Source organism: Gadus chalcogrammus, chromosome 14, assembly GCF_026213295.1.
Source record: "Gadus chalcogrammus isolate NIFS_2021 chromosome 14, NIFS_Gcha_1.0, whole genome shotgun sequence".
Classification (NCBI taxonomy): Eukaryota; Metazoa; Chordata; class Actinopteri; order Gadiformes; family Gadidae; genus Gadus; species Gadus chalcogrammus.
The window spans coordinates 12,681,775-12,709,704 of NC_079425.1; the positions used below are offsets into that span (position 1 = coordinate 12,681,775).

General features: G+C 43.5%; 1 protein-coding gene across 1 annotated transcript in view; it reads left to right on the forward strand.

The window, feature by feature from the left end:
• The window catches only part of LOC130403889 (protocadherin-9-like), a 167,209-nt gene that overhangs the window by 32,117 nt on the left and 107,162 nt on the right, over positions 1-27,930 (forward strand). Inside the window, exon 3 of the mRNA XM_056608415.1 lies at positions 19,633-19,734. Coding sequence (XP_056464390.1) covers positions 19,633-19,734 — 102 coding nt within the window. The remainder of the gene's footprint in view (positions 1-19,632; positions 19,735-27,930) is intronic.

Here is a 27,930-nt window from a genome sequence, read left to right on the forward strand (position 1 = left end):
GACCACATTGAGACCAGCGTTGTGTTTTCTAGATCCCCTCTTCAGTCTGATGTGGGAGATCGATGTTGTTCTTCCAAGTGTCCAGGTTGTAACCCTGGTACAGGGTTTTGTAAAAACGTGCCAGGGAAACGCTGCCTGTTCATCTAAATAAACGCTCTTAATTCCTCCCGTGTCCCACTCTCTAGTGCTTTGGAACCTGAAGAGGGCTTTACTTTACCTCCTCCTTGTCTCTCAGATCTCAGGCTCCTCTGTAAGGTTTTACGGGGGAATAGAGTGTGTACCACGGTAAGTCGCGGCGAATCGACTTCAGCGAATCCCACTGCAATTATACACAATTCATAATTAATGCAGTGCAGGCTGGGGACCTAATTTACACTTGCACATTGTCAGTTCCTGGGCTTGTGCTTGTCAGTCTGCATAAGTGTAAACAGGCCTAGCCGCCCGGCTGGCTCAGGGGAGACGCCTCGTACCGCCTAATCGTACCGTTGGACGGGGAAAACACGGGCTGCACAGGGAGAGGACCTGATAGAGGCCCCCTTGCACCCTGTGGGCCCCCAGCAGGAGCAGGTGTGGAGGCTCTGTGTCGAGGAGGAGGGAGGCGGGGTAGAGGAATAGGAGGGGGAGAAGGCAGGGTTGTTAATTATTAAGCATCCTCAGAGAGAGACTGACTTCATCGCTCTCAGATGATTGCAGGCAAAACAACCACTTTTATTTTGTTTGGTCCCTGAATCAAAGTGTTGTGTCTCTAACGGCACAGGGTATCTGTGTGTGTATGTCTGTGTGTGTGTTGTCGTGTTTTTTTGCGTGTGTTTGTGTGTGCGGGAGTGAGTGCGAGTGTGTGCGTGTGTATGTGAGAAAGATTGTGCTTATGCTAACATGAATCTCCTCGTTTGTTTGCGTCTTCGTTTGTATGTGTGTTTATTTGTTTGTGTGCATTTGCCTTTGTCTATTCATATGTGTTTGAATCCTGCTCCCTCTGCAAGTCTTGAAGCATGTCACATGGTGTCAGGATTTGGGTTGATGTGAGTTGTTTGTTGTGTATTGTGCAAGTGTGTTGAGCCCGTTGTGTATTGTGCTGAGTTGTTCTGTTTAGAGCAGCTTCTCTTATAGTCTGTGACACGCAGGGCTTGACGGGCACCGACAGTATAGTGGCTTTCAGCAGAGAAACAGGAAGTATTAGAGTAGACCTAATCTCAGACCCAGCAGTCAAACTGTGTTATAGTATAACTTCTGGGTGGAGATGGCACAGAGCCTGGGCCGGAAACCAAAATTGCAGGGGGCGGAGGGAAGCCTTATTTTCTGTTTCGTTGTGGAGATATTCTACAGAGGAAACTCATTTGCGCGAGTGGATGAAGCTTTCAATTGTATTTCTACTGTAGCCAAATACACAGTGTTGAAACCTTTACGGAAACCTTTTCACAGTTTACAACTGGTGGCTGAGTTTGGGTTCACTGTTAATAGCCAATCATGCACTAACAGATCCCTGCCTCCAGTAACGTGATGGGACAAAATTAATATAGAGTAGTGACAGAAAATCCCTGTTCACACAGATTTGAGTTAGTAGGCCATCAGACACTAGTCATTTATCTAAAGTCTGAGGGTTAAATGTTGTGGTTGGATATTGTGCTAGGGTTGGATGTTCTGGTTGGGTGTCTGCTAGGGTTTGATGTTCTGGTTGGACTTCTGCTAAAGATGGGGGTTCTGGAGATCTTGTTCGATGTTTTGCTATGGTTTTAAATTCTGGTAGGGTTGGATGTTCGGACAGGGTTGGGGATGCATACAGCCCTGCTCGCACACAAACACAACCACAGTGTCTCTCACTATATCTCACAAACAGATTTAAACCAACACAAAAAAAAAAAACTCTGAAATACACACACACAGCTGGCATGTCACTTTGAAGGCGATATATGTTTTCATTTGTTTCCCATGAAAGGTAAGAAGCAGGTTTTTTTAATATCATTAGCGACGTAAGGTCTATTTTTACCTGGAGTAACTGTGATCTGTCTGACATGCGGCAGGAGTTGACAACTAGCCCTGTTCTCCCCTCCAACGGTGGGGGGTATATAAGTCGGAACCTTCATAGCTCTACAAACGTCCTCCACTTTCTGCTCATCACGACATAGGGACTCATTATTCCAGGAAACCGAGCAGATTGTCACAACAACACAACAACAACCACAACTGCTAGCTTCAAAAAAGAATCAAGGTGTACATACCCAACGCGCCTGGAGAGTATAGGAAAGTTTATCATATATACGTAGTACAAAGCAGTGTGTTGTATGTAGTAAAATATATAACATATGATTGGATTAAGTGGGCTGTCACAGAAGAAACAATTGAAATCAGAAACAGATTAAAATACATGTAGCCATATACATATATATATCAATCTACATACATAGCCTCAAATCTCAGAGCCTGTATTGTCTTGAGGTCATATAATTCAGTGCCAAAATGAAAAGGTGACCCTAAATGTCAGATGACATCTTAAATCATGTGACCTCCACACAACTAGCTCTGTCTTCTGTGTATCGTGTTGGAGTTTGTGTATGTCTGTTTGTGTATTTGTGTGTGTGTGGGGGTTTTAATATCTTTGTAGTTGTGTGTGTATGGGTGGGGGAGTCATATCTGTGTGTGCCCACAGCCATGTGAGACAGTGATGCATTAGACACATTCACAAGGAAACCTACAATGTAAAAGATAAGGTAGGTGTGTGTGTGTGTGTGCTCTGCAAGCCGTGGGGTGAGCTGAGGGATGCGTTGGGGGAGAGGGAGGTGGGTCAGGGATGGCTGGAGAGGAAGGTAACGGGTGATGCAGTGTGTGTGTGGTGAGGTAGGGTGAGATGAGGGAGATGTATGGGGTGTGATGTAGAAAGGTGGGTGAGGTAGAATGAGCAGGGAGGGTGGCGGTGTGGTGACCGGGGGTGGAGGTAGGGAAGGGGGGTGAGGTAGGGGCCTGGGGCTGATGTGTTATCAAGAACGTTACCACCGAGAATAGAGGGAGTGGGGGAGAGAAGGGAGGAGCAGGGAGGGGAGCAGTAGGTGGTGAGGAGAGGTGAGGGAGGTGATGGAGGAAGGGAAGAGGAGAGGAGGGATGGGGGAGGGAGGAGAAGGTACGGGGATGTTTGAAATACAGCAGGAATTCAGTTATCTCGTTCCTTGGCATGGTGGATATTTTCATGGCTTGTATTTGATACAATTTTTTTTGGGGTTTCTGGGAGCTTAAAGTTTGTTCTGTTATCGGAGGAGAGGGGAGCTGGTACAGTGGAATAAATAATAATTAATCATGTCAGGGATTAAGAACACATTGAAATAAACGATAAGTTTCAATATTCAAAACAAAACCAGGGCAATAATACAATTATTCATCATGAAGAGAATAATAATTTATAAGTTTAATCAGGGCACTTTCCACTCTCAGTTGATTTAATAATAAGGAATGAAATCAAAATGATTCACCATCTGGTTCTGGGAGCGTGGGTTCTGTTCATTGTATTGCTTTCAAACGCACAATACTCCAACTAAAAGCGCCCCAGTTTAGTTCCATGGCTGATTCCTGAACCATGGAACTAACATGAACAAATATGTGTCATAAGGGACAGAACATTATGGGAGTGCTTATTGTTTACTCAATGAATATGAATGAGGACACAAGCTATTATAATGCCTCTATTTTAGGTCTGTTTTGATACAATATGTTTTGTGATTTATTCTAAATCGTATACTAAAAAAAACAATTACCCTGGCACTGACAACTCTGCTGTTATTTCTTTGTTTCTCATTAATAAAAGGTCATAATTAAGAGGAACAAATGTGTTTTTAATACATCTTAGGTTTGGGGCTAATTTAAGAACAAATATTCTGCTATATTTTTTGTCAACAGGCTGGTTATAGCATCAATTTGAAAGAAAAAGTTAGCCCTGCTGCATATAATTTCCTCTCTACCTATTGCAGAATATTATTAGGGTGTTTGACTCTAAGCTCAAAGGATCTGGATTCAAACCCCATGACTGCAGTCTACCTGCAGACAACCTGAAGCAAGCTGCCCTGACCCTTCTTTGCTCCTGAATGTATCTTGTATCTAGATTAACATAACTCATGTGTTCACACAAAGGGTTACAACAAGCTGTAAACCGACTCAGCCTGCTTAGACATGGTTTCACTACCTCCGAGATCGGGCGAGGACTCACTCAGTTTTCGTGAATGATGTTGAATAATAGAAAGCGATGCATTTAGACACATTTGCATATGATACCCCCCTTGCTTTATATAAGTTGACGATGGGTCATGTCAGAGCTAAGCACATGACTTGACAACGCTTCTGAGTAGGCTGTACACCTGTTTCTAGTTCATCTAGATGAAATGCAGCATTCATTACCTCTGTAGGTGGTTATGACAACTGTTGTCTCTCTCGTAAAACCTTCCCTGTTGAGACAGTCTTTAGACTTGGTTCGAGAGGAAACTGCATTGAAGACAGCAACCAAACTCAGCTCTATGTGAGATTTAATTGCTGTTATTTGAGTCTAATGTTACAAATGGCATAGCCACCCATCAGCTATTAGTGATTAAAATGCATTGTGAGACGTTTTGTTTAGTTCACTGCGTCATTGTATGATACTATTTCGATTTTAGATCACTGCAGGAAAATACCTGACCAATGAGGGATACTCTTCCTAATTGGTTTGGGGAATCCATTAATCACAGGTGCGGTAAATGAAATACGCTTTTCTGATCTCTCTCTTTACAACTCTCTGATAACTCTTACCTACGGAACATTTACAAGAAGAAAAATTGGTTACTTGAAGGAGTATTTGTTTGTCTGATGTGTCTTTACTGACCTATCCTAATTGGTCTATTGTTATTGGTCTATTTTGATTTGCTGGTGTATTCCGGCATCTCTTGCTGATTGACAGCTGTGTCATCACTGGGCCAACCCGACTGACCTACTTGTCACCGGGATTGGCGGTCCGTCTGCAGCGCGCCGTAACCACGGTGACCTGCACCAGGGGGGCGTGTCTCTCCAAGGTGTCACGTCCATCTCCTCCCGTGACTACAGGCGCTGGAGCATCTGAGCGACGCGCTGCTGCTTTCAGAATGTGAAATGCTTTTTATCTCTTCCAGAATACAAAACAAGTAAAACGCACACACAGAGACACACACACACACACACACACACACACACACACACACTCACTCACTCACTCACTCACTCACTCACTCACTCACTCACTCACTCACTCACTCACTCACTCACTCACTCACTCACTCACTCACTCACTCACTCACTCACTCACTCACTCACTCACTCACTCATCATGCGCTCACTTGCTCACTCACTCAGTCTGCTCTTTCTCTCTCTTTCCTATCCCTCTCTTTCTCTCTCTACAACCTTCTGCCTGAGACAGGAAGCTCAGCAAAGCAAATGGACCGCATACAATTATCCCATCCCCTGCCAGCTAGAGAGAAAATAAGATCTGGCCATTAAGTATCTCTCAAGGAGCACAATGGATACTTGAGCTCATCAGGGAACGTGTGTGTGTGTGTGTGTGTGTGTGTTTGTGTGAATACAAGTGTAAGTGTGTGTGTGTGTGTGTTTTTATTTGAGTGTGTGTGTTTGAATACATGTCTTTTTGTCAGTGTGTGTGTCTGTGGGTGTGTATGAATACATGTGTGAGTATATGTTTGTGTGTGTGTGTGAATACATGTGTCCTTGTGTGTATGTGTCAACATGCATACGTGCAAATGTGTGTGTGTGGGTGTATTCATGTGTGTGTGGCTACTGGGGGAATGCTGCTGAGATATAATGAGGATCTGCCCACATTGTCTTGCACAGACTCAGAGGCAAGTGGCATACAAACAGACAAACAAACAAACAAAAAATATATTTTATTCCAGGGGAGTTTTAGTGAAATCGAAGGGTTGATTCAACACCAGAACTGACAGTGAACAGAAGATATGTCGCAGAGTGTTCAGCGACGATCGTGAACTTTCTGAGTAGAATTTAGGTGAGATGGTAAACGCTGGAGTACGGATAATAAGTATGGCCGCAGGCTTTCAGTGTTTTCTGTTACTGATGTGGCAGAGGAGCACCAGAAAGATGGTTGCAGCTGCAGAAACAGAGGACACGCGAGACAATAGATTTGTATATAAAATCAAGCTATAGTAGACACTAGAATCAGAAATAATAGTGACAAGTAAGAGATCAAAGTTGTTTTTTTCAGGTTGCACAACTCCAATTTTCATTGTATACTTTGAAGTTGCTTTGGATGTAAAACGTCTCAAAAATGACTAAGCATAAATAAGAGTGAGATTTCAGAGTGAGACGTAGTGTGACGTCAGAGTGAGAAATGGAAATGACACGTGAGGGAGGGACGTGAGAGGGTGACGTGAAACCACGAATGGGAGAGTGATAAATGAGGGACAGACACACATGAGAGACTTGAGAGTGATACATAAGAGTGAGATTGTCAGACTGAATCTCCTCACACTTGATGAAAGAAAAGTTGTATGAATATATTAAACAGTCTAGATTCTGGTGCAATGTGGCTGTGACAGGGCTAGGTGTCCAGCTAGAGGTTGTGTTTCTGTTTGTGATGAAGAGAAGTACACAAGTCAAAGACCATCTGTGAAAATCACTCGGTTTTTTCGTTTTTCGCTCGGTTTTTGAGGACACAGCAGTTTTTATACAGTTACGATATACCCCTGAGCAATGTGACACTTCATTTAACAGTCGCTGTCACCTGTATTCTGTGGTAAAGATATGAATATTATAGTAGAATTGTGCTATCTTATACATCTGTGAGTACACCTGCTCAAGTATCCAATTACCCCTTTCTGCTGGTATCATGGACGAGAAGCTGACACATGCAACAGATTTATCCAATGTGGTGTTTTGTTCCAAAGTAGACGTATGTGTCGCCTGTATGGATGGACAGAGTAAAGGAAATACTATGAGGGGGCTCATGTTGTTTGGAGAGATAATAATGGGAGGTTTAGTCTGTATGTTTTCCTGAAGCGTGTTTTTCTCATGACATTTCTATGTGCTTTGAGGCGGCTTCACATGCGAAAGTAACCAGCCAATTAGCAGGTCCAAGTGAATCTGGGTTCACCAGAAAGCCATTTCACAAACCTTTTGTTACCTAACACAGCGTGCAAATAATAATTTGTGCTTATATTTATTGTCTTATCTGTACTTAAAAGTGTACGTAGTCTTAGAGTGAGAAGACCGTAATTTGATTTTAAAATGATAAAACATTTAAGTTCCAATATAAAACCAACGTTCGGTATACACAAATGTAGATGCAAAACGAATGAATGTAAACATTAGGGTAGAACTGATTGTGGCTAAATGCACAACAGCGTCTCCATCAGCTCTTAGTCTCGCTGGGCACAGTGAAAAGGCGTGGGCCGGTGTGTTTTGGCTGCAGCTTGCAGGCAGACGGGACCAGTTCCGAACAACACTCAACTCAACATACAGGGATAAATGGAGACCGTTAGAATGGCTTGCTATCTAAAGACTTTTTTATTGCCTTCTATATTATTGCATCCTCCGTACAGTATGTGGCCTCAGCAGCAAGCACATGTCCATTGAACTGCAATGTTCTTTCATCCTGAAATCTGGTTCTTTCATGCTGAAATCTTACCCTAACAGGTTATGGATTTGAAAGATTATACTACACAGATACAAATTACATTACATACCATACTCGTGTTTTCGTATTCCATACTTCAACGGAATGCAATTTCAAGCATTTGAGCAACTTATATCTATATTCATGTCTTGTTTTCTTTTACTATTCTGTGGAGATAGTTATAGTGGTTATGTTTACATTATTCGATTTCTGTCTTGAAGAACTTTACTCTAAATCTAGTCTCCTAGCTCTAGTCTCCTAGCTCTAGACTCCTAGCTCTAGTCTCCTAGCTCTAGTCTCCTAGCTCTGGCGCTGGTGCTGTGGACAGTAAAAGCCATTAAAGTAGTGATTGGAGGGGCTCTTTGTGATTAGGCCCCAGTGTTGTCTCCATCCACACTTTATGGTTCTCATAAGCAGAGAAACACTAAGGAGGTTAGACGATACGGCACCGTTATTTCGACACACAAGGGCTACTGCTGTGTACTGTGTACTTGTATATATCTTTATATTTTATATAATAAATAATATATATCATGTATCCTATATAATATATTTTATATCATATATCTTATATATAGAAAAGGTGTATATTGTGCAGGAGGTTGGTGTGATTTACCACACAGTACTTAGTAGTGGACTACTAGTGGACTCAAAAATGTATTTATTGTTTTTGTGAGCTGTTTCCGACACCTCTCGGTTAAGAACATTTGGTAGAAATGGTAATTTACTATTTTGCAATTTCTGCATGTATGTGGGGCCACTAAATTAATTTGTCTGTAGGGAGAGAAGAAATTGGCATGAAGAAGATTTATTCAGTAGAATAGGAAGTAAGATAATCCATACTCTGACACAGAAATTAGAAATCTATGTTCCAACGGGCGATGGCTTTTGCAGTTTGGAAGCGTTGTCTCGGGTAGAGCGTATTTTAGAGAAGCGTTTCTCCTCAAACTGGAATCATTTATTAATCTGATCTGATAGCTCCACCCGGTGGGGGGGCAGTCTCAGTTGACTTGAGGACATGTACTTCAGAGGCGACGAGGAATTGGTCTCTTGTCTGTGTTGATGCGTGGGGGGTCCCTGTGCCTTCAAAGACTTTGAGGAAATGGGGAGTGAGACGCAGAGGAGGGGAGATGGAGATATTAAGGAGGGATGGGTGTTGTGCAATGCTGCTGAGTGCAGTGAAACAGCTGTCTGTTGCCTCTCTTTCTCTTTTACACAAGGGGCCTATCCCTGCCTCGCCGCTCTCCGAGGAATTCATTAAATAACTTGTCTACAACTCTCACTTCAGAAAGCCCTCTCTTGTTTTACTGGTGAGGTTTTACCGAAGAGGGGCGCTTAGATTGAAATTGGATATGACAAGAGAAACAAAACGACAAACAAACTATAAAAACTCAAATCTCTGGCATCTTAACTTCTTTAGTTGTTCTGACCTTGACCAGACATCTATCCGTTAGGTGTCCATTATTTCAGAAGCCAAATCAACAGCACAATATGTGTGGCTGAAAGATAAACATTTCATAACTCTTGTTCACACACATACAGATGGTTGTAGACATTGTCCACGCGCATATACCCTACATTGAACTGTTAAAACGTTATTTTGATTGATGAATGTATGATTCATAATTAATCACACTCTTTAAATGCGAGGCAGTGGATCGATCAAACATATTTATGTTCAGTTACCTACAGTGAACCAAGCGCTTTACATCCTATGTTAGCACGCTTCCTGAGGGATGTCGGGATCTGGATGACGTGGATCAAACAAGCCCTGAGAGAGAGGCGGTCTGAGCGTTTCATGTGGACCCGGCCTAGGAGGTGGTGTTTGCTCTGGTCCATCTAACAAATATTGAAGCTGGATTTATTCTGTGATTTCTGCTGGCCTGTGTAGCATCTGCAGTATTTGTCTGCGGAAGCTCTTTGTTTGGAAATATTCAACCTGCATAATTCAAGTAATTATCTTTTCTGCAGACCCCATCTTGGCGAGGAGGTGCAGTGCAAGCGAGCGACGTGGCTTTGTATCTGCTGGCATTGGTCTGGAGATAAAGGGGGTCCTTAATCACAGCCAAGTTCCACGTTAAACTTTAGTACTGTTTTCAAGAAGACAGTTTCGCAGGCTGTGCATAAGGAGAGTCTATGACTGCAGGCCATTTTTTTTATCTCCTCAGTAAACATATGGGTTGTTTACATCATAATCCAATGTGAGATCAAAACACAGCGGGGGGATTATAAAAGACCTTCTTCTTTATGAAGACATTATCGGCAAATAAACTCAACACTTTGGATCAGATCAAACCCCATCAACAGACAAATCTAAACACTTTGAGTCAAACCAAACCACATCACCATGAACATTACTCAACACTTTGAATCAAACCCCTCACCTCAATACTTCCACCTTCCAGCCGCGTCATGTCTCTGGTCCCGTGTTCCTCCAGAGACAGAGAGACAATAGATTGTGTAATCTTGTCCACAGAGCGGATGAAGCCGTAACAGCGGCCGACAAAGTGACCAATATAAAAGACTTGAGTTCTCTGCAGGGAAAACGTTATCTTGGGCTGGGGGTCCGTTGGGAAGGTGTTATTCAGAGTCCTAGAGAGAAGCGAGACCCCGACGTGATAAAGTTCCCCAGCAGACTCTGGAGAGCAGAGCGGCTCACAGGATGACAGCTAGAGAGTATATGGCCGGCAATAAGCTCTGCTTCTATTGGCTTCTTGTCCCGCTCTTAAATGTTACGCTTGGCAGCCAAAGGCTGTTTCATAAGAATAAAAAAAACCTCACAACCTGACCTGTACAGCGCAGGACCAGGTACAAAGTCTCCTTAATGAAGTCGCTATTAAAACATGTTTCATCAAGGGTGCTGACCTATATAACCTCTGTCTCATTTCGCCGTTTGAGAGCAGAGGTAATTTGAGATGGGCGTTAATGAAATGGATTCCTATCGCTTATACATCAACGGCGGGGTGCAGCCTACCTCACTACTCCCGTCAAATCTGCTTATTACGGTTCTGCCATGAGTCAAAGTGGATTTCTTAAAAGGCCATTAGTGGTGGTGGAGAACGGTCGGGCTGGGTCCGCTATCGACGCCAACGAAGGGGACGAGCTGAGGGCGGATCAATGTGTCTTCGTGGCCATGGGAAACTTAACGGTTTTTTCGCCAACACATAATTTATCAGGGCTTTTATTTGCCACTGGACCTTAAACTAATTTGTTCGCCATTTGGTCACATAGCAGCGCTGTTTAAACAACTGAGCATGTCTTCCGTCGTCTATTTCAAATTCAAATTCAAATGGTTTTATTCAAAAATGTACATGCAACAGCACAAAAGGTTAAATAAGATTAAAAAAAAAATTAAATGCTGCACAATTATATCTCTCTCCCTCTGAGTTTCTCTGAATATGAAAATATTCTCATTTTTGTCCTTTTTTGTCCTACACTTGTGTAATTAATTATCATATCAAACATCATCTCTAAAATAATTGATGTCAGTATGTGTACACAGCTGGCTGTTCGTTAGAGGATTGTGTTTTTGGATGTGTTTGAATCCACAAAGGTAGAGAAGGGGGGGGGGGAGGGCGACAGACTAAGAAGGGAGAGAGGGAGGGAGGGAGAATTGAACCAGCCTTCCTTTGTTCTCGGTGAAAGCAGAGGAGCATCATGGATACCTCTGTGCTCCCTTGTAATTGTAACTCTTTTATATTTGTGTGTGCACCGCAGCGACTGTGTGCTGTTATTCCCATCGCATTCTTGTCATGAAACGGCCTATCGTCATCTGCTACCTAATAGGATGTCAATATGGATTGCTGGGAGCCCCAGTAGTGTGGAAATGTGCTTAGAACTGGGACCCATAAACATACAGTGGAGTGCTGGCAGGCCGGAACCTGACCAATCACAGCGCAGCTTTACAAATCAAAGGATAATAATCATGGCTTCTCTAAAGCAGCCATCTCAACAGCTTAATATAAATAAGTTAGTAGACGCTCCCTGTGTGCTCTGTTATCAGCCTCCGCTCTTCTCCCTTTGCTATGAACACTTGGCTTTCATCACCTCCTCCTCCCAGATATCTCCTTTTACCCTAGACAACACCTACCCCTAGGGCAGACCACCTCCTCCTAGAACATACCTCCTCCTCCCAAACCATACTATCACCCCCTCCTCGAACATTACTCCTACTCCCAAAGATACCATCACGTCCTCCCAGAACACATCACTTCTTTCTAGAACACAAGACCTCCCCTTAGAACACCACATCTCATCCCCCTAGAACAGACCACCTCCTCCGAGAGCATACCTCCTCCTTCTCCTAGAACACACCTCCTCCTTTTCCTAGAACACACCTCCTCCTCCTCCTCGAACACACCTCCCCCTCCCTAAACAAACCATCACCTCCTTCATAGAACAAACCACCTTCTCCTATAACACACAATCTCCTCCTCCTCGAACCCATCACCATCTACGCCTAGAACCTTCCATCTCCTCCTCCTAAAACACACCATCTCCGCTTCCAAGAAAATAGCACCTCCTCCTCCTAGAACACACCTGCTCCTCCTAGAACACACCTCCACCTCCTCCTAGAACACACCTTCTCCTCATAGAACCCACCACCACCACCACCACCACCTCCTCCTTAAGCACAACACCTCCTTCTCCTCGAACACACCTCCTCCCCTTAGAACAACACCACCTCTCCTCTACTCAGAACACAACACCTCTTCCCTTAGAACTCACCTACTTCCCCTAGAAAAGAGAACCTCCTTCCCCTTGGACACAGCAGCTCCTCCTCTTGGCCTGTCATTCCCGTTGGTGTTTAATTGACTTTTATTTGAGCTTTGAGATACAAAGAAAGTTGAGGAGTGAGCGAATAGCAGGACAGTATAGGGAGTTTGGTCAGGGTGTGTCGGTAGGAAGGTGGATGGGGTTTGTTCGGGCTGGTGTCCTTGGTGTGTGGGTGGTGGATGGATGATGGATGATTGGTGATGAATGTAAGATGGTTGATGGATGGGTGGTTATTTTGAGTGAGGCGTGACGGACAGCAGTATTCAGCTGAGCAGGCGTTAAGATATCTTGCGGGAGTTCCCCCATTCTCTCACAGCATTTTGGCATTTTACGAGCTCATTTACATCGCTGGCGACGGGGCATAAGTCAGCGCGTTGCCGCGGAGACGGAATCAGCAGCGCCAGCCGCTGTCGATTATGGCGGCCGTATATTAACCCGCGCTGGACTCCTTCCAAAGACACGAGGCGGATAACGGCCGGATTGATTTTAATTGTGCAGTTAACACCTCACCATACTGTACATGGGGGAGGCTGTAAATATTCTGCTGAGAGGAGCCGATACGTTCCCAAGATGTGTCGCAGAGAGAGTTGATCTCCAGTTAAAAAGAAAAAAAAGTTGTTGAGGTTTGCTAGAGTTTAGCCACATTTTATCCAAAGCTCAGCTACAGTTAAGCTACAGTTTGGCTACCTTTTAGCAAGACTTTAGCTCCAGTTTAGCCATAGTTCCCCTAGTTGTGTTCAATCTCTAGACTTTAGCTTCCGTTTGGCTCAAGTTTCCCCTGCAGTTCCATTGCACACCAAAACCAACAATCCGCGAAAAGGCCAAGTAAATAAACTAACCGATTAATTAGTGAAAACACAAACAATCACCAGGGGGATGGAATGACTAATTGTGATAATGAGCCTTGCGTGTGTCTGCTCCCTCCTGACCTCCAGTCGTCAGTCATAAGATAGCGCTGTGCTGCCATGGTGCTACACACTTGCACAACCAACCGAGGTCACCCCATCCCTGGGGAGTTGAGGCTCCCTATCCAGGACCTAAAAATGGGTCGCAGTGGAGCCCTTTTCAATATATATATATATATATATATATATATATGTGTATATATATGCATGCTTGTAATAAATCTTGGGAAAAATGTATGGGTTTACGTTCTTTATTAACAGATTGGGCCCTTCCAGTCTACTGGCTATCACATACTGGTGTGGTTTACTTAACAATTTTTCACAGAAGAGGTGAATAATTGCCAAGATTTATTTATTTTTATAAGCAGTTTATTTGTTTTTATTAGCGTGACGAGACGACCGTCACGATACCCCGAGTTTGACTTCCCAATCATTGGATATTGCCCAACATCCCGAGATAGCGAACCAATCAAATTGCGCCATCCTAGGAGGTTCACATGTAGCACGTGTACATACCTTGTCTGTTTCATTTGATCATCTCTGTTTTATGTTTTTGATAAACACTATACATAGATAAACTATATGGGATATGTATGCTGGACTATAGATGTGTTGGGTCCTCCTGGGTAAAAGTCCACAACCTATTTTAAAACGACATAAAGTGGACCTGGAAACAGTAGCTCCAGGAATCAGAGCTAGGAGGTTAGTAAAATAACACGTTCCACTTCCGAGCTTCCTCACATGAGGTCAGGCTGGACTGAGATGGTTTTATACTGCAATCACAGGCAGACGTGCGCAGCAGCTCTCAAACGTGTCCGTGCTCAGAGCTCTATCCAACCTCTTTGTCATTTCAGCGATACGTCAATCCTGTTTTCGTTGGCAGACCAGGAAAGACAAAGAAATTAATTGATTACCTATTTTGCCAATATTTCCGTGTCTTGCATTATTTAGCTCCATCCTAGACCTATGACATCATCAGCTACCCTACGATCTCAGCTCACAGCAAAATATCTGCATGAAGCACACAACACAAATTATGGATTGTTGACCATTTGCACAAAAACAATTTTTGGTCGATATAATCTATATGCAAGACCACAAACATGACACGTGAAATCTGTAGCACACACATTATGGGAGTGGAAAGGTGGCAAAGTTTTGAGAGAATAAAATACATAAACTAGAAAATGCATTTCCTGCAGAAAATGCGGTAAGTGCTATAGTGCAAAGTGAGGTTGAAAATATGTTTTGTAAAGAAACATAGACATAAAGAAATGTTAAATGGCTTAAATCAAGTGAAGGGATTTTACAAAAGTTCGAAAGTTGAAATGAAGTAAACAATGTAAACATGAACACCATTTAAGACACGTAAATGGTTGGAAACAAATAAAGTGACAGCTGAATAAAAAGCGCAAAGCATTGCTAAAATTGCAGAAATGTAAAATTAATTGAACTGAAGAATATGAAAGGTAAATTGTGTTGCCTTGCACTCCTAACATTACCTGAAGAAGCAAAGTGCTGAAATACATGGTTACAAAAGCTGAGAGCTAAACTGTAATACTGTCAAAGCTGGAAGATAGTCGTAGTAGTGGTACAAACTGTAGTAGTAGTAGTAGTAGTAGTAATGGACTGGTAATAGTAGCTGAAGTAGTAGTAGTAGTAGTAGTTGCTGAAGTAGTAGTAGTAGCTGAAGTATTAGTGTTACTAGCTGCACAAACGATATGCCTTATGAAAGGTATGGTACTGATTGATGTTTTTAGAAATTATTGTAATAATCCCCCAATTTTCTTTTTTAAACCAGCCAAAATTGTATGTACTGTAAGATTAGTCCAATTGGGCGGGGAAAATCACCCAATCTTGCAAAAAAGTAGTCAAATTGAGCGAGAAAAACTGCCTTATCTGGCAACACTGCCTGCGCGTCCTCGGGCTCTAACCTCAGCGTAAATCGATGAGACGGCTCCACCGTCCTCCCATTGACTTCTATTGTAAAAAATAGTATTTTAAAAGTAGAATATTTTAAGCATGAAATACAAAAAAATAATGAAAAGAAGCCCGCAATTCGAGGCTAATCTGAACCTTTTAAAATTGGAATGAGTCTCTATGTGAAACATTGACGAAGGAGATTGGTCCCAAAGGTTGTACAGAATAATGAAGAATAAAGAAAGAAAGAATAAAACTTAAAGGTGCCCTGGCATGAAAATCTCACTTAAGGAGGTTTTCTAACATTAATATGAGTTCCCCTAGCCTGCCTATGGTCCCCCAGTAGCTAGAAATGGCATTAGGTGTAAAACTAGCACTTGGTATCCTGCTCTGCCTATGAAAAATGAAAGCTCAGACTCTGTGATTTCGAATTTTGCCCCACATGTCGTCACAAGTTACCTCCCCTTCTCTGTTTTGCCCGCCCAGAGAATTTGGCCCGCCAATGAGACAATGAGCTACGACTGTTGTGCACTTCTTTGTTATTTGGATAACCGTTCTGCTGTTGGTGTTATGGCGCATAACACGTCGGGTTCTCTGACGTCTCTGGTATTTCCACAACGAGACTCGTAGTGGGGGTTATCTCAGCCATGGTTGAGAAGGAATTGGGGGAAAGGAACTTTGGCTTTGGCCCCCTGAAGAATTGAACCTAGGGATAGTTGCCTGCGATAATCTCCCGCCGGAGCCCCGCTGCCCGCTGCCGAGGCACCACCGCCGCGAGGCACCACCGCCGCGAGGCACCACCGCCGCGAGTCACCACCGCCGAGAGTCACCACCGCCGAGAGTCACCACCGCCGAGAGTCACCACCGCCGAGAGTCACCACCGCCGAGAGTCACCACCGCCGAGAGTCACCACCGCCGAGAGTCACCACCGCCGAGAGTCACCACCGCCGAGAGTCACCACCGCCGAGAGTCACCACCGCCGAGAGTCACCACCGCCGAGAGTCACCGCCGAGAGTCACCACCACCGAGAGGCACCACCACCGAGAGGCACCACCACCGAGAGTCACCACCTCCGAGAGTCACCACCACCGAGAGTCACCACCACCGAGAGGCACCACCACCGAGAGTCACCACCACCGAGAGGCACCACCGCGAGGCACCACCGCGAGGCACCACCGCCGCGAGGCACCACCGCCGCGAGGCACCACCGCCGCGAGGCACCACCGCCGCGAGGCACCACCGCCGCGGGGCACCACCGCCGCGGGGCACCGTCACCGCGGGGCGGTGGTACCTTGGCGCTGCCCGCTGGCCGCTTCCGAGACAGTGGTGCCTCGGCAGCGGGGCTCCGGCGGGAGACAATTGCGATCCATCCACTGTAAAAACAAGCTCATGCTACCGTGGCCGCAGGCTGCTCAGGGCCACACCCACACCCTCCACCTTGACCCGCCTCTAAAAAACGGCACGTTTGTGGAAAGCTCATTGTGGGACTGGCACGCAGTGGCTGTAATTCTGCACAAAGGCTGAATTCTTGAACGTCTTCAAATACTGCATTAAGGGCCCACTAACACCAATATATAAGCATCCATTAAGTAGCATGCAATGGGACCTTTAAGAAGAACAATAGTTGAGCAGCACTCAACTACTAATAAGATGAAATGAAAGCTTTCGTACATAATAATAACATTAATAGTAATAAAAGTAATGATGACAGTAATAAAAAAATTGACACACACATAGACATAATAATAGTAATGATAATAGTAAAATGGAATGAGCAGTGGTTGAACACTAGAAAAGGGCAGGGTGTTTCTAATATACAGAAGAGGAACATGAAACTGTTGAATCTGTTAAGTAAAGGTTAGGACAGAACATTCTGGACACCTATTATCCAATGAAGCAGATGATTATTGATTCATAACCTATCCAACCACAGTGGTGACTGTGACCTGTTTCTGAGTCCAATATATGCATTACTAGACTAGACTTTAAGGTTCATTTCCAAACGACTGAGGATAAGGCGATGAATGCTTTCCATGGATTGCATCATTAAAATGCAAATTGAAGCCTGACATTTTATGACTAATGCAAGACTCATGCATGTACATGCAAACACACATAAACACACACATAAAGGCACACTTAGACAGACGCACAAAAAAAAAAAACACACACACACACACAGTCGTTGACATGGTAAGCTGTTATACCTTAGTCTGGAAGGGCAGAGGTTATAAGGAAGTGGCAGCATGGTGGTGGTTTGTTTACCTTACTGTTCAGCTGATCAGTCAAAATTATTCATTGTGTCCTTTGGTAGTATCTTCGTTATGTTTACATACTTTTAATGCTCTTCTAGGATAAGACCTCTATGTTAACATCATATGGTGTTTGAAATAGGTTTGAAATAACACCTTTCTAAAATATGTTAAAATAGAACACACACACACACACACACACACACTAACACTAACACTATGAATAAATGTGTTGCATGGTCTGCTTTGGTGTTACTCTCCTCGATGATGCCATACTACTCTTTGATCTGGACATATCTTATTAACTACCATGGCAACTAGAAGATATTCAACTGAAAGGAGTTACACATTTCTGGCTTAGGATCTGCAATGCATTTTGGGATTTGTGTCATTTTATTGCACCTCACCAAGGGCGTGTGGGAATAAATAGATAATGTATACATTGTTAAGAAGAATATATATACTAAGAAACACATACAATATCTACATTCATGTTGAATTTGACTATGCAATCTCAAAGGAACTGGTTTTGACATCTGACACATTCATACTCATCCTCATCTAAGAATTGAAGTCTTATCGAGTGGATGGAGTTGGGTTGTTAATTGTCAAGCCAGAGGAGTGTGTTCAAGTGCAAGTCGACCAATCTCAGCACAGCATTCAATCACTGCCGATGACATTAATATTCTGGAAGGATGAATGATGGCAACAATTATTGAATTATTAACGTGTGTGTATGTGTGTGTGTGTTTGTGTGTGCGTGCGTGCGTGTGTGTGTTGTGTGCATGTGTGTGCAAACACGTTGGTGTGGATGTGCAAGATAGTGTTTGTGAGCAGAAAACAGACCAGAACAGAACAGCAGAACACGGAGCAGCTCTGGGGTAATTTAGGGGAATGAATGAGGAATCAAAATAGTCACGAGGCGTCGACTCAGAGATGAAACGTCTCCTGAAACAGTGTGGTCTTCTCCGATAAGAACATCATGTGCTTCACGATGTCACCAGCCCAATAACCTCTCACAGTCCCTCTCCCTCCCTTCTCTCCTTCCCTCACTCTATCATCTCTCACCTCTCTCTCTCTCTCTCTCTCTCTCTCTCTCTCTCTCTCTCTCTCTCTCTCTCATTCACCCACATACTCTTGTCTACACTTTATCCCTCTCGTTGTGTTGGTTTCTTCTTCTCTCTTTCTCTTTCACTATCTCTCTCTCTCTCTCTGTTATTCTTTCTTACCCTCCCTCTATCATTATGTCTTCTCCGTCTCCATCTCAGTGCCTATCATTCTCTCCATCTATCTCCATCTATTTCACTAGCTCTCTCTATCATTCGCTCCCCTCTCTCTCAATGCTATTATCCTGGTCATGGTGAAAAGGGTTTTGTGGTTTCTGCTCCATGTGTAGTCGACTCATTCCCCTCACAGCTATTTGAAGCATCATCAGGGAGGATGACGTCTTTCAGCCAAGACTAGCTGTAGCCTCATCAACCTCATTCATGTCCTACGTTCTAATGAATGCTCTTTGTTATTTTCCTGTCCTTATGTTTGAATCAAGATTAAATAAGATTGCATTACTTTATTAATCCCAGACAGGAAATCTGGGTATCACAGCAGAAAGGAATGGACGGTATAGAATATCATCTAAATTAAACAGAATATTTAAAAGTGTAAAAAATACAAATATGATGTTGTTGGTTTTTTGCAGTATTAATGTTAATGTGAATTCAAACAAATACATTTAGGAAAATCGAGGTAGACATTATTAACATTATTATATGCTAAATTATTGAAAAATTTTCTTAGTGACTACATTTCCTGTCATATAAATCAGCAGTGTTGCTAAAATGCATGGATTGTTCTAAAGCTGGATTTAAGTTGGAGTTTGATTTAACATTTGGACTTTTGGAAATGATATTGTTAATTGAAAATCATGTCATCAAGCATCTAATTACAGTGTGGTTTCAAACAGGCTCAGTCATTAAGAAGGTATTTGTAATGGTACTGTCATAGGTGATGGATTTGACAGCAGATGATTTGTTTATTTGTTTTCTCGTTTAAAATGCACAAACCTAAGGCACCAAATTAAGAACATGATTGCACAACTCTCAGCCTGGCAACAGTGATTCTAATCCCATTTCTCCGATCTTCCCCCAAGGGAACATTAACTCGCGCACGAACCGAACTCAACCCTGAATATCTGGACCTCCGCCCGAGAGCTGAGCTGAACCCCGAGTACTGGACCCCCTGCACCCCTTTAGTGAGTACCCCTATAGTCCTCCACCTCCCACAAACCTCATCCTTCACCTGCCATCTCTTTGATTGCTGCTGGCCAATCAGCATCTGCTATCACCACCTCTCTAATTAACAGCCAGCCAATCTGCTGTACGTGTCAAACTGGGTTCCAGATTATTGTTTTCCACTCTTTTACTGCAGTCTTTAGAAGAGGCAGGTGTGAAATCCACTTAAGTCAGAAATAAACGTATAATAAAGTAAGATAATTGCCGTTGAAATTTGTATGACGCAGGCATTTAAATGTCATGCAAATTAAAGCAGTAACTTGGTATTTGACTCTGTTCTTGAAAAGTGGGAACAGATAATTATTTTCATAAGAATCATTCAATCATGCGAACAGAACCAATATTTTCCATAATTGACTAAATTTGCCCCGGAAATGATCCAAAATGCCCTGAAATGACTAGTGGGGCAAAAAAGCCATTGTTAAAATAGTGCATTTCCTACCCTGATTCACTCCCATCCGAACCCCAGAAACACATCCCACCAGCTATCTCCTGGGTATGTCCTTAGTCTACCTTCCGTTGCTGCACACCACCTGCCCCTGTCCGGTCTGTCCTGTTGCACGCTGCCAGTTAGAGCAGCGCACGGAGCCGTAACACGTGGCGTTTTAAGGGGATAATACGTATTTGTCTCATTACCTGGAGCGGAGCGCTGGGTCGTCTACAGGGAGACGCTCTGGCTGCTGTGTCGACACTCTGGAGCTTCTTAATGATGTTGTTTGTTCTTCTCTTCACTGCAAATATTGGAATCAACAAAATGAGCATGGAGAGGCTTCCTGGAGAAATCAGTGCTTATGTCCACACGCTAGTCCCGAGCATAAGGAGGGTGTGTGTATGTGGGGGTGTGGGTATGTGTGCATGTGCATGTGTGTGTGTGTGTGTGTGTGTGTATAGGTGAGGTGTACGTATGTACATATAAATATATGTATGAAAGAATGGATGTAATTATGCCATGTGCTTTGATTCCACATTGTAGAGGAAGGCAGTAATAAGATCATTTGTTTGTGAGTAATGTGTGTGTGGGCGTGCACAAGCATCTGTGTGTGTGGGCGTGTGTGTACACAAGCATCTTTGTGTGTGTTTGTGTTTGTGTGTGTGTGTGTGTGACCTCCAAGTGATATGATATACAGAGCAAGATAACCTTCATCTTATCTTGAGTTAATAAAGTCAATATTTGGACGGGAGATGATTTAATGAACTGAATTCACAGCGGCATCAGACACACACACACACACGCATGCATGGTCACATACACCCGCGCACACACACAAACACACACAGACACAAACGCGCGCGCGCGCACACACACACACACACACACACACACACACACACACACACACACACACACACACACACACACACACACACACACACACACACACACACACACACACACACACACACACTTCTGACAAGCAGATCTATCGGGTTCCCAGTGTCATTCTGGAGTGTGTGAGAGAGGGTTGAAATGGGAGAACATCACCACCACTACCAATACACCAATACAATAACCAAGCCAACACCACTGCTGAAACATAATCATAACAAAACCACATCACCATCATCCTGAACACCAACCGTCATTAAAAACACCAGCACCACTTCCATCAATACCACCAGCACCACATCCACGATTGAGCTCCAGAACCAACCCCAGCTTCAACCAAGTCCATAACTGTTCCATAATTGCATGACATTTCTTCATGAGAGAAAAGTGTATATTTGAAGTTAAATCAAAAAGTAGAAGACCATCCCCTGGCGACTCTTAATTCATAATAAAAGCCGTTCTCTGATATTCTCTCCAGTATGAAAGGAAATTGCATGTTGCACAAGGTTCTGTTTTACCCGGCGTATCGCGCCTTCTATTGTTGATGTTCACTTTCTAATTTGTGACAGACTGTTGTCGGGGCCCGAGGCAGACGCAGACAGAAGAAAGTAATTTAAAGCGACGCTAGGCCGTGTTGTTTTATGGTTGTGTTAGAGCAGTGCTAATGCTCCACTGATAGCTACACAACTCCTCAACATGTCTTTCAAGTAGAAAGCAAGCATCCCTGGACCTCTGGAGCACTCACTGTTTACTCAGAGCTACTTGAATGCCTTTCATTCGCTCCAACTCCCTCCTGCTGCCTCCTGCGCCGCACGGTCAGGCCATTCACACACGTCGAGCGCACCCGGAGAAAGGGAGTCACACCTTATTTGTATACACTGTGATGTATAATTCGACTTTGACTGTAGACAGTTTGGCGTTAGTTTGAGCCTGGAGAAGGTGAAGCACCCGGTTGGAACATTGTTGTCGGCTTCCTGAGGTAGTTTAGAGGGGGTTGTGTTTCGGGTGTGATGGATAACGGTGATGGTTGTATTATTTAATATTGATCTGCTATTGATCAGTTGAACTCTTCGGTCCGATGAGATCAATGCCATGAGTCTACGATGGTAGATTATTACAAACATGCCAATTTGCATGGCAAAAAAATGAAGGAAAATACAAGAACAAATAAATAAATGTATCTATAATGGTCAATAATGCAATAGTGTAGCATAAACTAATAAGGTCTATCTCAACCGTCTGTTAACATTTATTTGTGTAGAGTAGTACAAATCTACATTTGTACTCCCCTTGTTGTTTATTTAGACATTTCTGTATACTTTTTTAGGAGTTGTATTCTTAATTAGAATTGTTATTTTTTGAATTGCTGTCGTGCACCTTCTGCTCTGACACCCAGATGTACCGTATGTTTTATCTGGAAGAATATCCGTCATATGGGAAGAATGGAACTGTAGGAGGCGGTGTTCTCTTGTAGTATCTGAGGTAGGGTGGTTGATGAATAAATCTGTCGAATGGGCACTACGGCACAGTACGAAGAAGTTCACGGGTAGTTTCTGAGATGAATAAATCTGTCAAATGGATACTACGGAGCAGTATGGAGCAGTTCTTTGGTAGTTTCTGAGATTAATAAATCTGTCGAATGGACCCTATGGAGCAGTATGAAGCGGTTCTCTGGTAGTTTCTGAGGTAGCGGGGCGGTGATCTGTGTGACACAGTGATCATTTGACTCTTTACTTAAGTCTGCACCCTCAAGGTCACTTCTGCCATCAGACAGCCCTCTGCTGCTTTGCCACTCCACTCCAATTCCTCTCCTCCCCTCCTCTCCTCCCTCCACGGCTACTCTCCCCTTCATTCTCCCTTCCTACCCTCCGATTCCTCTCCCCCATGCCCCTTCTCCTCCCTCCTCGCCCCCTCTCTCTCCTCGTATCTTCTCTCATCTCCTCACCTCACATCACCTCCCTTCACCTCTCCTACCTCCTCTCTGTCGCTGCTCTTCTCCCGTCTTCTCATCTGTTTCTCCTGCCGTTTCTTCACCTCTCATCTTCCCCTCCTATTCTCTCTTCTACACTCCTCTCCTCTCTCCTCCTACTGTTCTCCCTCCTCTCGTCTTTCTCCCCTCCTTTCCGAGGGATCGGGTGAGGCTAAATTTAACTTCACAGGAACCGAAGCTGAGCTGGAACGTCTCCTGATCACCTCAGCATGGCGTGCTTCTGCCCGCCCTCCTCTCCAAACCCCCCCCCCCCCCCCCCCCCCCCCCTCCTCCTTTCTCTCCGTCCCTCCACTGTGTTTCCCCTGCATCTCTCCAAACTGTGTTTTATTAACAACAGAGCTGCCAGCCTGCGATAACTGCTCACTCCTGCGGGCGTGCAGAGGCAAGGGCACTCCATTACCCCAGCAGAGATGGATGGGCTGGAATATTGTCTGCAAGTGGAGAGAAGCTTGCCAAGACCTGCCTTAGTCTCGTGCTCGTCAGTCACCCTTCCCTCTGAACAATGCTACTGAGTGGGCCGGCTTGTTATGACACACAGCTATGCTACCGACATGGCGCTGGGTGGGTGGGTGTGTGTGTGTGTGTGTGTGTGTGTGTGTGTGTGTGTGTGTGTGTGTGTGTGTGTGTGTGTGTGTGTGTGTGTGTGTGTGTGTGTGTGTGTGTGTGTGTGTGTGTGTGTGTGTACGTGCATATGATTAAAGCTCAAATTAGTGATTTAAATCTCTATATATATTATAAAGATCTCTATGTATGTATATATATATGTATATATATATATATACTGTGGTGTTATTGGTGCAATGTGTTTTTCAGATTCTCTGTGCATGTCGTTATTTGTGTGTCTACCTGCGTGTGCGTGTGTGTTTGTGGGTGTGTGTGAGCGCATCAGGGCTCCAATCGGAGCGAAGCTCAGGCAGCGTGCCAGGTAGACAGAAGGACGGAGAGGGCAGATATTAATTGGTCTCCTAATGATTGGCCACCTCTGTCTCAGAATAGCTGTCCTCTTGTGTCGCTGCCAATCTATTTAGTAAAGTTCTCCTGCAGAGGACGCACTTAATGGCTCCACGCATCTTCAGTGGCGAGCAGCTGCCTTCGCACAGGGGATTTAAACGACTAAACAAACCGGTCGCCTGCCAGACGCTGGAAGATTGATTTGACAAAAAGGTCAGCCTTTTGTCATCGTCACCCTTGAAGAGCATGTCTTCGGGTGTTTTAAAGGCTGCGGGTGAAGTTGAGAGAAAAAGAGAGTCGTTTCTGTACTCATCAATGACGGTAGAGAAGTGTGCCTGGCAACACTTTAGCTAGAGCAACACCTAGTCCAGAAACACTTCTGCTTGAATCACAGCTTGTCTAAAAAGACTTCAGCTACAATCCTGCCTGATTCAGAAACACTTCAGCTAAATTTCTGTCTGGTCTAGAAATGCCTCAGCTTGAATCACGCCTGGTCTAGAAACACTTCAGCCTGAATCACGCCTGTTCCTGAAACCATTAACTAGAACAATACTCTGGCCCCGTCCACACGGAGCCGAAACGGGCGAAAACAATCCGGTTTCATTTTATGCGGTTCAGGAATATCTCCGTAAAGAAGGATTCAATGCGAAACCGCATCGAGCTGTAGAAATGCTGTAGTAAATATTCAAGGGCTGGTTCTCCACAGAAAGAAGTGGAGCGCATCAAGCCTGCGCGCATACAGCCTGCGCGCTGTATGCAAACATTCAGTCACGAGGATATTCAACCTTTTAATTTGAGCAGAAATACTTTTTAATGTACAGTTAGTAATTGCATTTATCAAGGGGCTGTATATAAAGCTACAAAAATAATGGGAATAAAAAAAGTTATAAAAAATTCAACGCAACTCTGACGTCGCCCAGCTGGTGGGGGGCTAATGACGTCATTGTTTGCGTTTCAGGCGTCCACACAAATCCTTACACGAAACCACATAGGTCAGGATAGACTTGAAAACACCCTCGGACATGGTTTCAGAAATGTGCGGTTTCGGAACCCGGATTCGCCGGCTCCGTCTGGACGGTCGGCCGAAACGCACAAGACCAAAAAATCGGCTCCGTGTGGACGTGGCCTTAGTCTAGAAACATTTCAGCTAGAACAACGTCTGATCTAGAAACACTTCAGCTGGAACCATGCCTGGGCTAGAAAAAACGTTGTCAAGACTTACATGATGGCATGGTTAAGGAAAATGTTTGTAATTTATTTTGTTTGTTCAGGGTAGAGAGTATGAGTTGACATGAAATTTGCTCATTTAAAGTTTAAAGGAAACATTAACTGCAAAATATATATATTTTTTTTAAGAATTCCCTTTTAAAGGGACCGTTTTGGTGTCTTGTTTTTTAAAAGGGTGGAAAAAATGACAGTGTGTGATAGTGTTGAATAATAATTGTACAAAAACAGGTTAGAGAGATTAGTCTGGTGTGTTTTTGTATGAATCACTTCCAGTGTCATGTGTCACATTGTCTTCTTGACGAGGCAATAAAATGCATCAAGAAATCGGGTCATCATAGTTTCCATCAGGGTAAGCAATTCTGAAAATAATGGTATTTTAAAAAGGAACAACAGAAAACATTTACCACTGTCCTGAGTCACATACAGGATTAGCAAGAAAGCCAATATAATGTAAACGTAAATATTTGAATAAAATATTTTATGCAGCAGAGCTGTCATCTAGCACAGGGGTCCTTTTCAACATGCAGTGCCAGTTTGAAATTTTCTCGTTGAATGTGCCTTAAGCAACAATATAAGAAATGAGGCTGAATTATGAAAAACATTTCCAGAAGACATGGAATTGTACTATTTTCATATAGCCCACAATCATGCATCAACATTTTAAATGTTTTTTTGGTTGTTATATTTGCAACATGGGCTTACAAATTATAATTACATATGTCCCATCTTAAAACACCATTTTCAGAAACTCATCCAAAAACATATTTGAACTGTGAGAAATGTAATACATGAGAATATATGAGAATGTTGAAACCATCCACATCAATATCTTTAAGACATGTACAGCTATGCAAAACCATGTGAAGGCGATGCATACAGGTCACGATGCATACAGGCCACTATTAATTGATCCCATTTCAGAACACTGCTTTCTCCAACTACTTTAAACATATTTGCACTGGGAGGAGATGCCCAAAACAGGATAAAGTGCAAAAAAATCAGTAGTAATGATTATGCTGCCGCATTGTGCTGTGATTTTTTTAATAATAATAAAAAGAAAAAAAAAGAAATATATATATATATTTTTTTTTTTTTTTTGAGTGTGCCAATGATTATGCTGCCCCGTGCCAGTGGTGGCACGCGTGCCTAGGGTTGCCGACCCCTGATCTAGCATGTTCTAATAAATAAAGAATAAAATGCATGTTACAAATTACAAACAAAGCCTTAAAATCTTAATTAACAAACATACTAAACCAAATGATAAAAAGATAATTGATAACTCTGTCTGTAATCTTGCAATAAAGACTCCCCTTCTCCATGCCGAATGTTCCCACCAAAAGTTTTTAATTGAATCAAAGTGTCTTGTGAGTGATGCCTGTTGTTATCTTGTGGGTTTGAGAGGTTATTAAAGACGGAACATATCATGTTGTTTGTTATCCCAGCTCTCTAATAAACAGGCCAGGGGGAAGGCTGACATCTGTCTGCACACCTTCAATCGATTTTTGTGCCATTTCACCACAGACATCATTACAACAATGCAGAGAGAGAGAGAGAGAGAGAGAGAGAGAGAGAGAGAGAGAGAGAGAGAGAGAGAGAGAGAGAGAGAGAGAGAGAGAGAGAGAGAGAGAGAGAGAGAGAGAGAGAGAGAGAGAGAGAGAGAGAGAGAGAGAGAGAGAGAGAGAGAGAGAGAGAGAGAGAGAGAGAGAGAGAGAGAGAGAGAGAGAGAGAGACTCCGATCCCCACTCCGATCCCAACCGTTTCCTTTTTTTGAGAGTTTCCGACAGACATGTTACCAACATTGAGAAACAGGGAGAGATGCCCGGATGTCTCTGGTCTGGTGTTTGTCTATTTGCATTAAAGATTAGGCAGTTTGGTGTTAAGATAGTCTAGCGGTTACAGTGTTTGATGGCTGAACGGTTCAGGGTTTCGATTACTAATCCCTAACCAACTGTAGGCATCCTAGGGGAGCCAGATCTCCTAACCCCTACCTGTTCCCTAATGGCATAGCTGAATTTGCTTTGAAGTAAATCAATACATGACTAAATAGAAACATCACCATTCAAGGTCTTTCCTGTGCGTGTCGACACCCAACCGGGTGTGTTGTGCTCGCTTCTCTTCTTGGAAGGACCTACAATGTATAGCGCCGAGACTTTTAACCTCACGACCCAATTACTACCAAGCAAGGTTTATTTTCTGGTATTTTGTTAATTTCTTTCAGCTGGAGCACTACTTTACACACACACGAGGCCCCATGGGGTGCTGCCAGCGGAGAGTAGATTTCACTAATTGGAAGCAGAGCCGTTAATTGGAGCTACGGAAGGCAGAGTCGGATCATGTGAGTCGTCCGCTGGGAAATCTGCCCGTTCAACCCCATTTTCCAGCGTAGACGTGGTGTTTTTAAAACGCGCAGGGCAACAGTTTGTTATCACAATCAAATGACCAGAATACACAATGCATTTAGAAGATTGGACAAAACAAACACATTGTGTAGGGTTCCCACACAATGGCCTTGTGAAACTACAAGTAGACATACATAGTTTCGAAGAGTATTGTTTTGTGGTTATAACTTTTGGATCAATTAGTAAAGTTGGGCACTAAAATAAAATATCAGCGTGGATAACCTGTCCTTGTAGCAGCTTCTGCATCTTTGATGTCATTTTC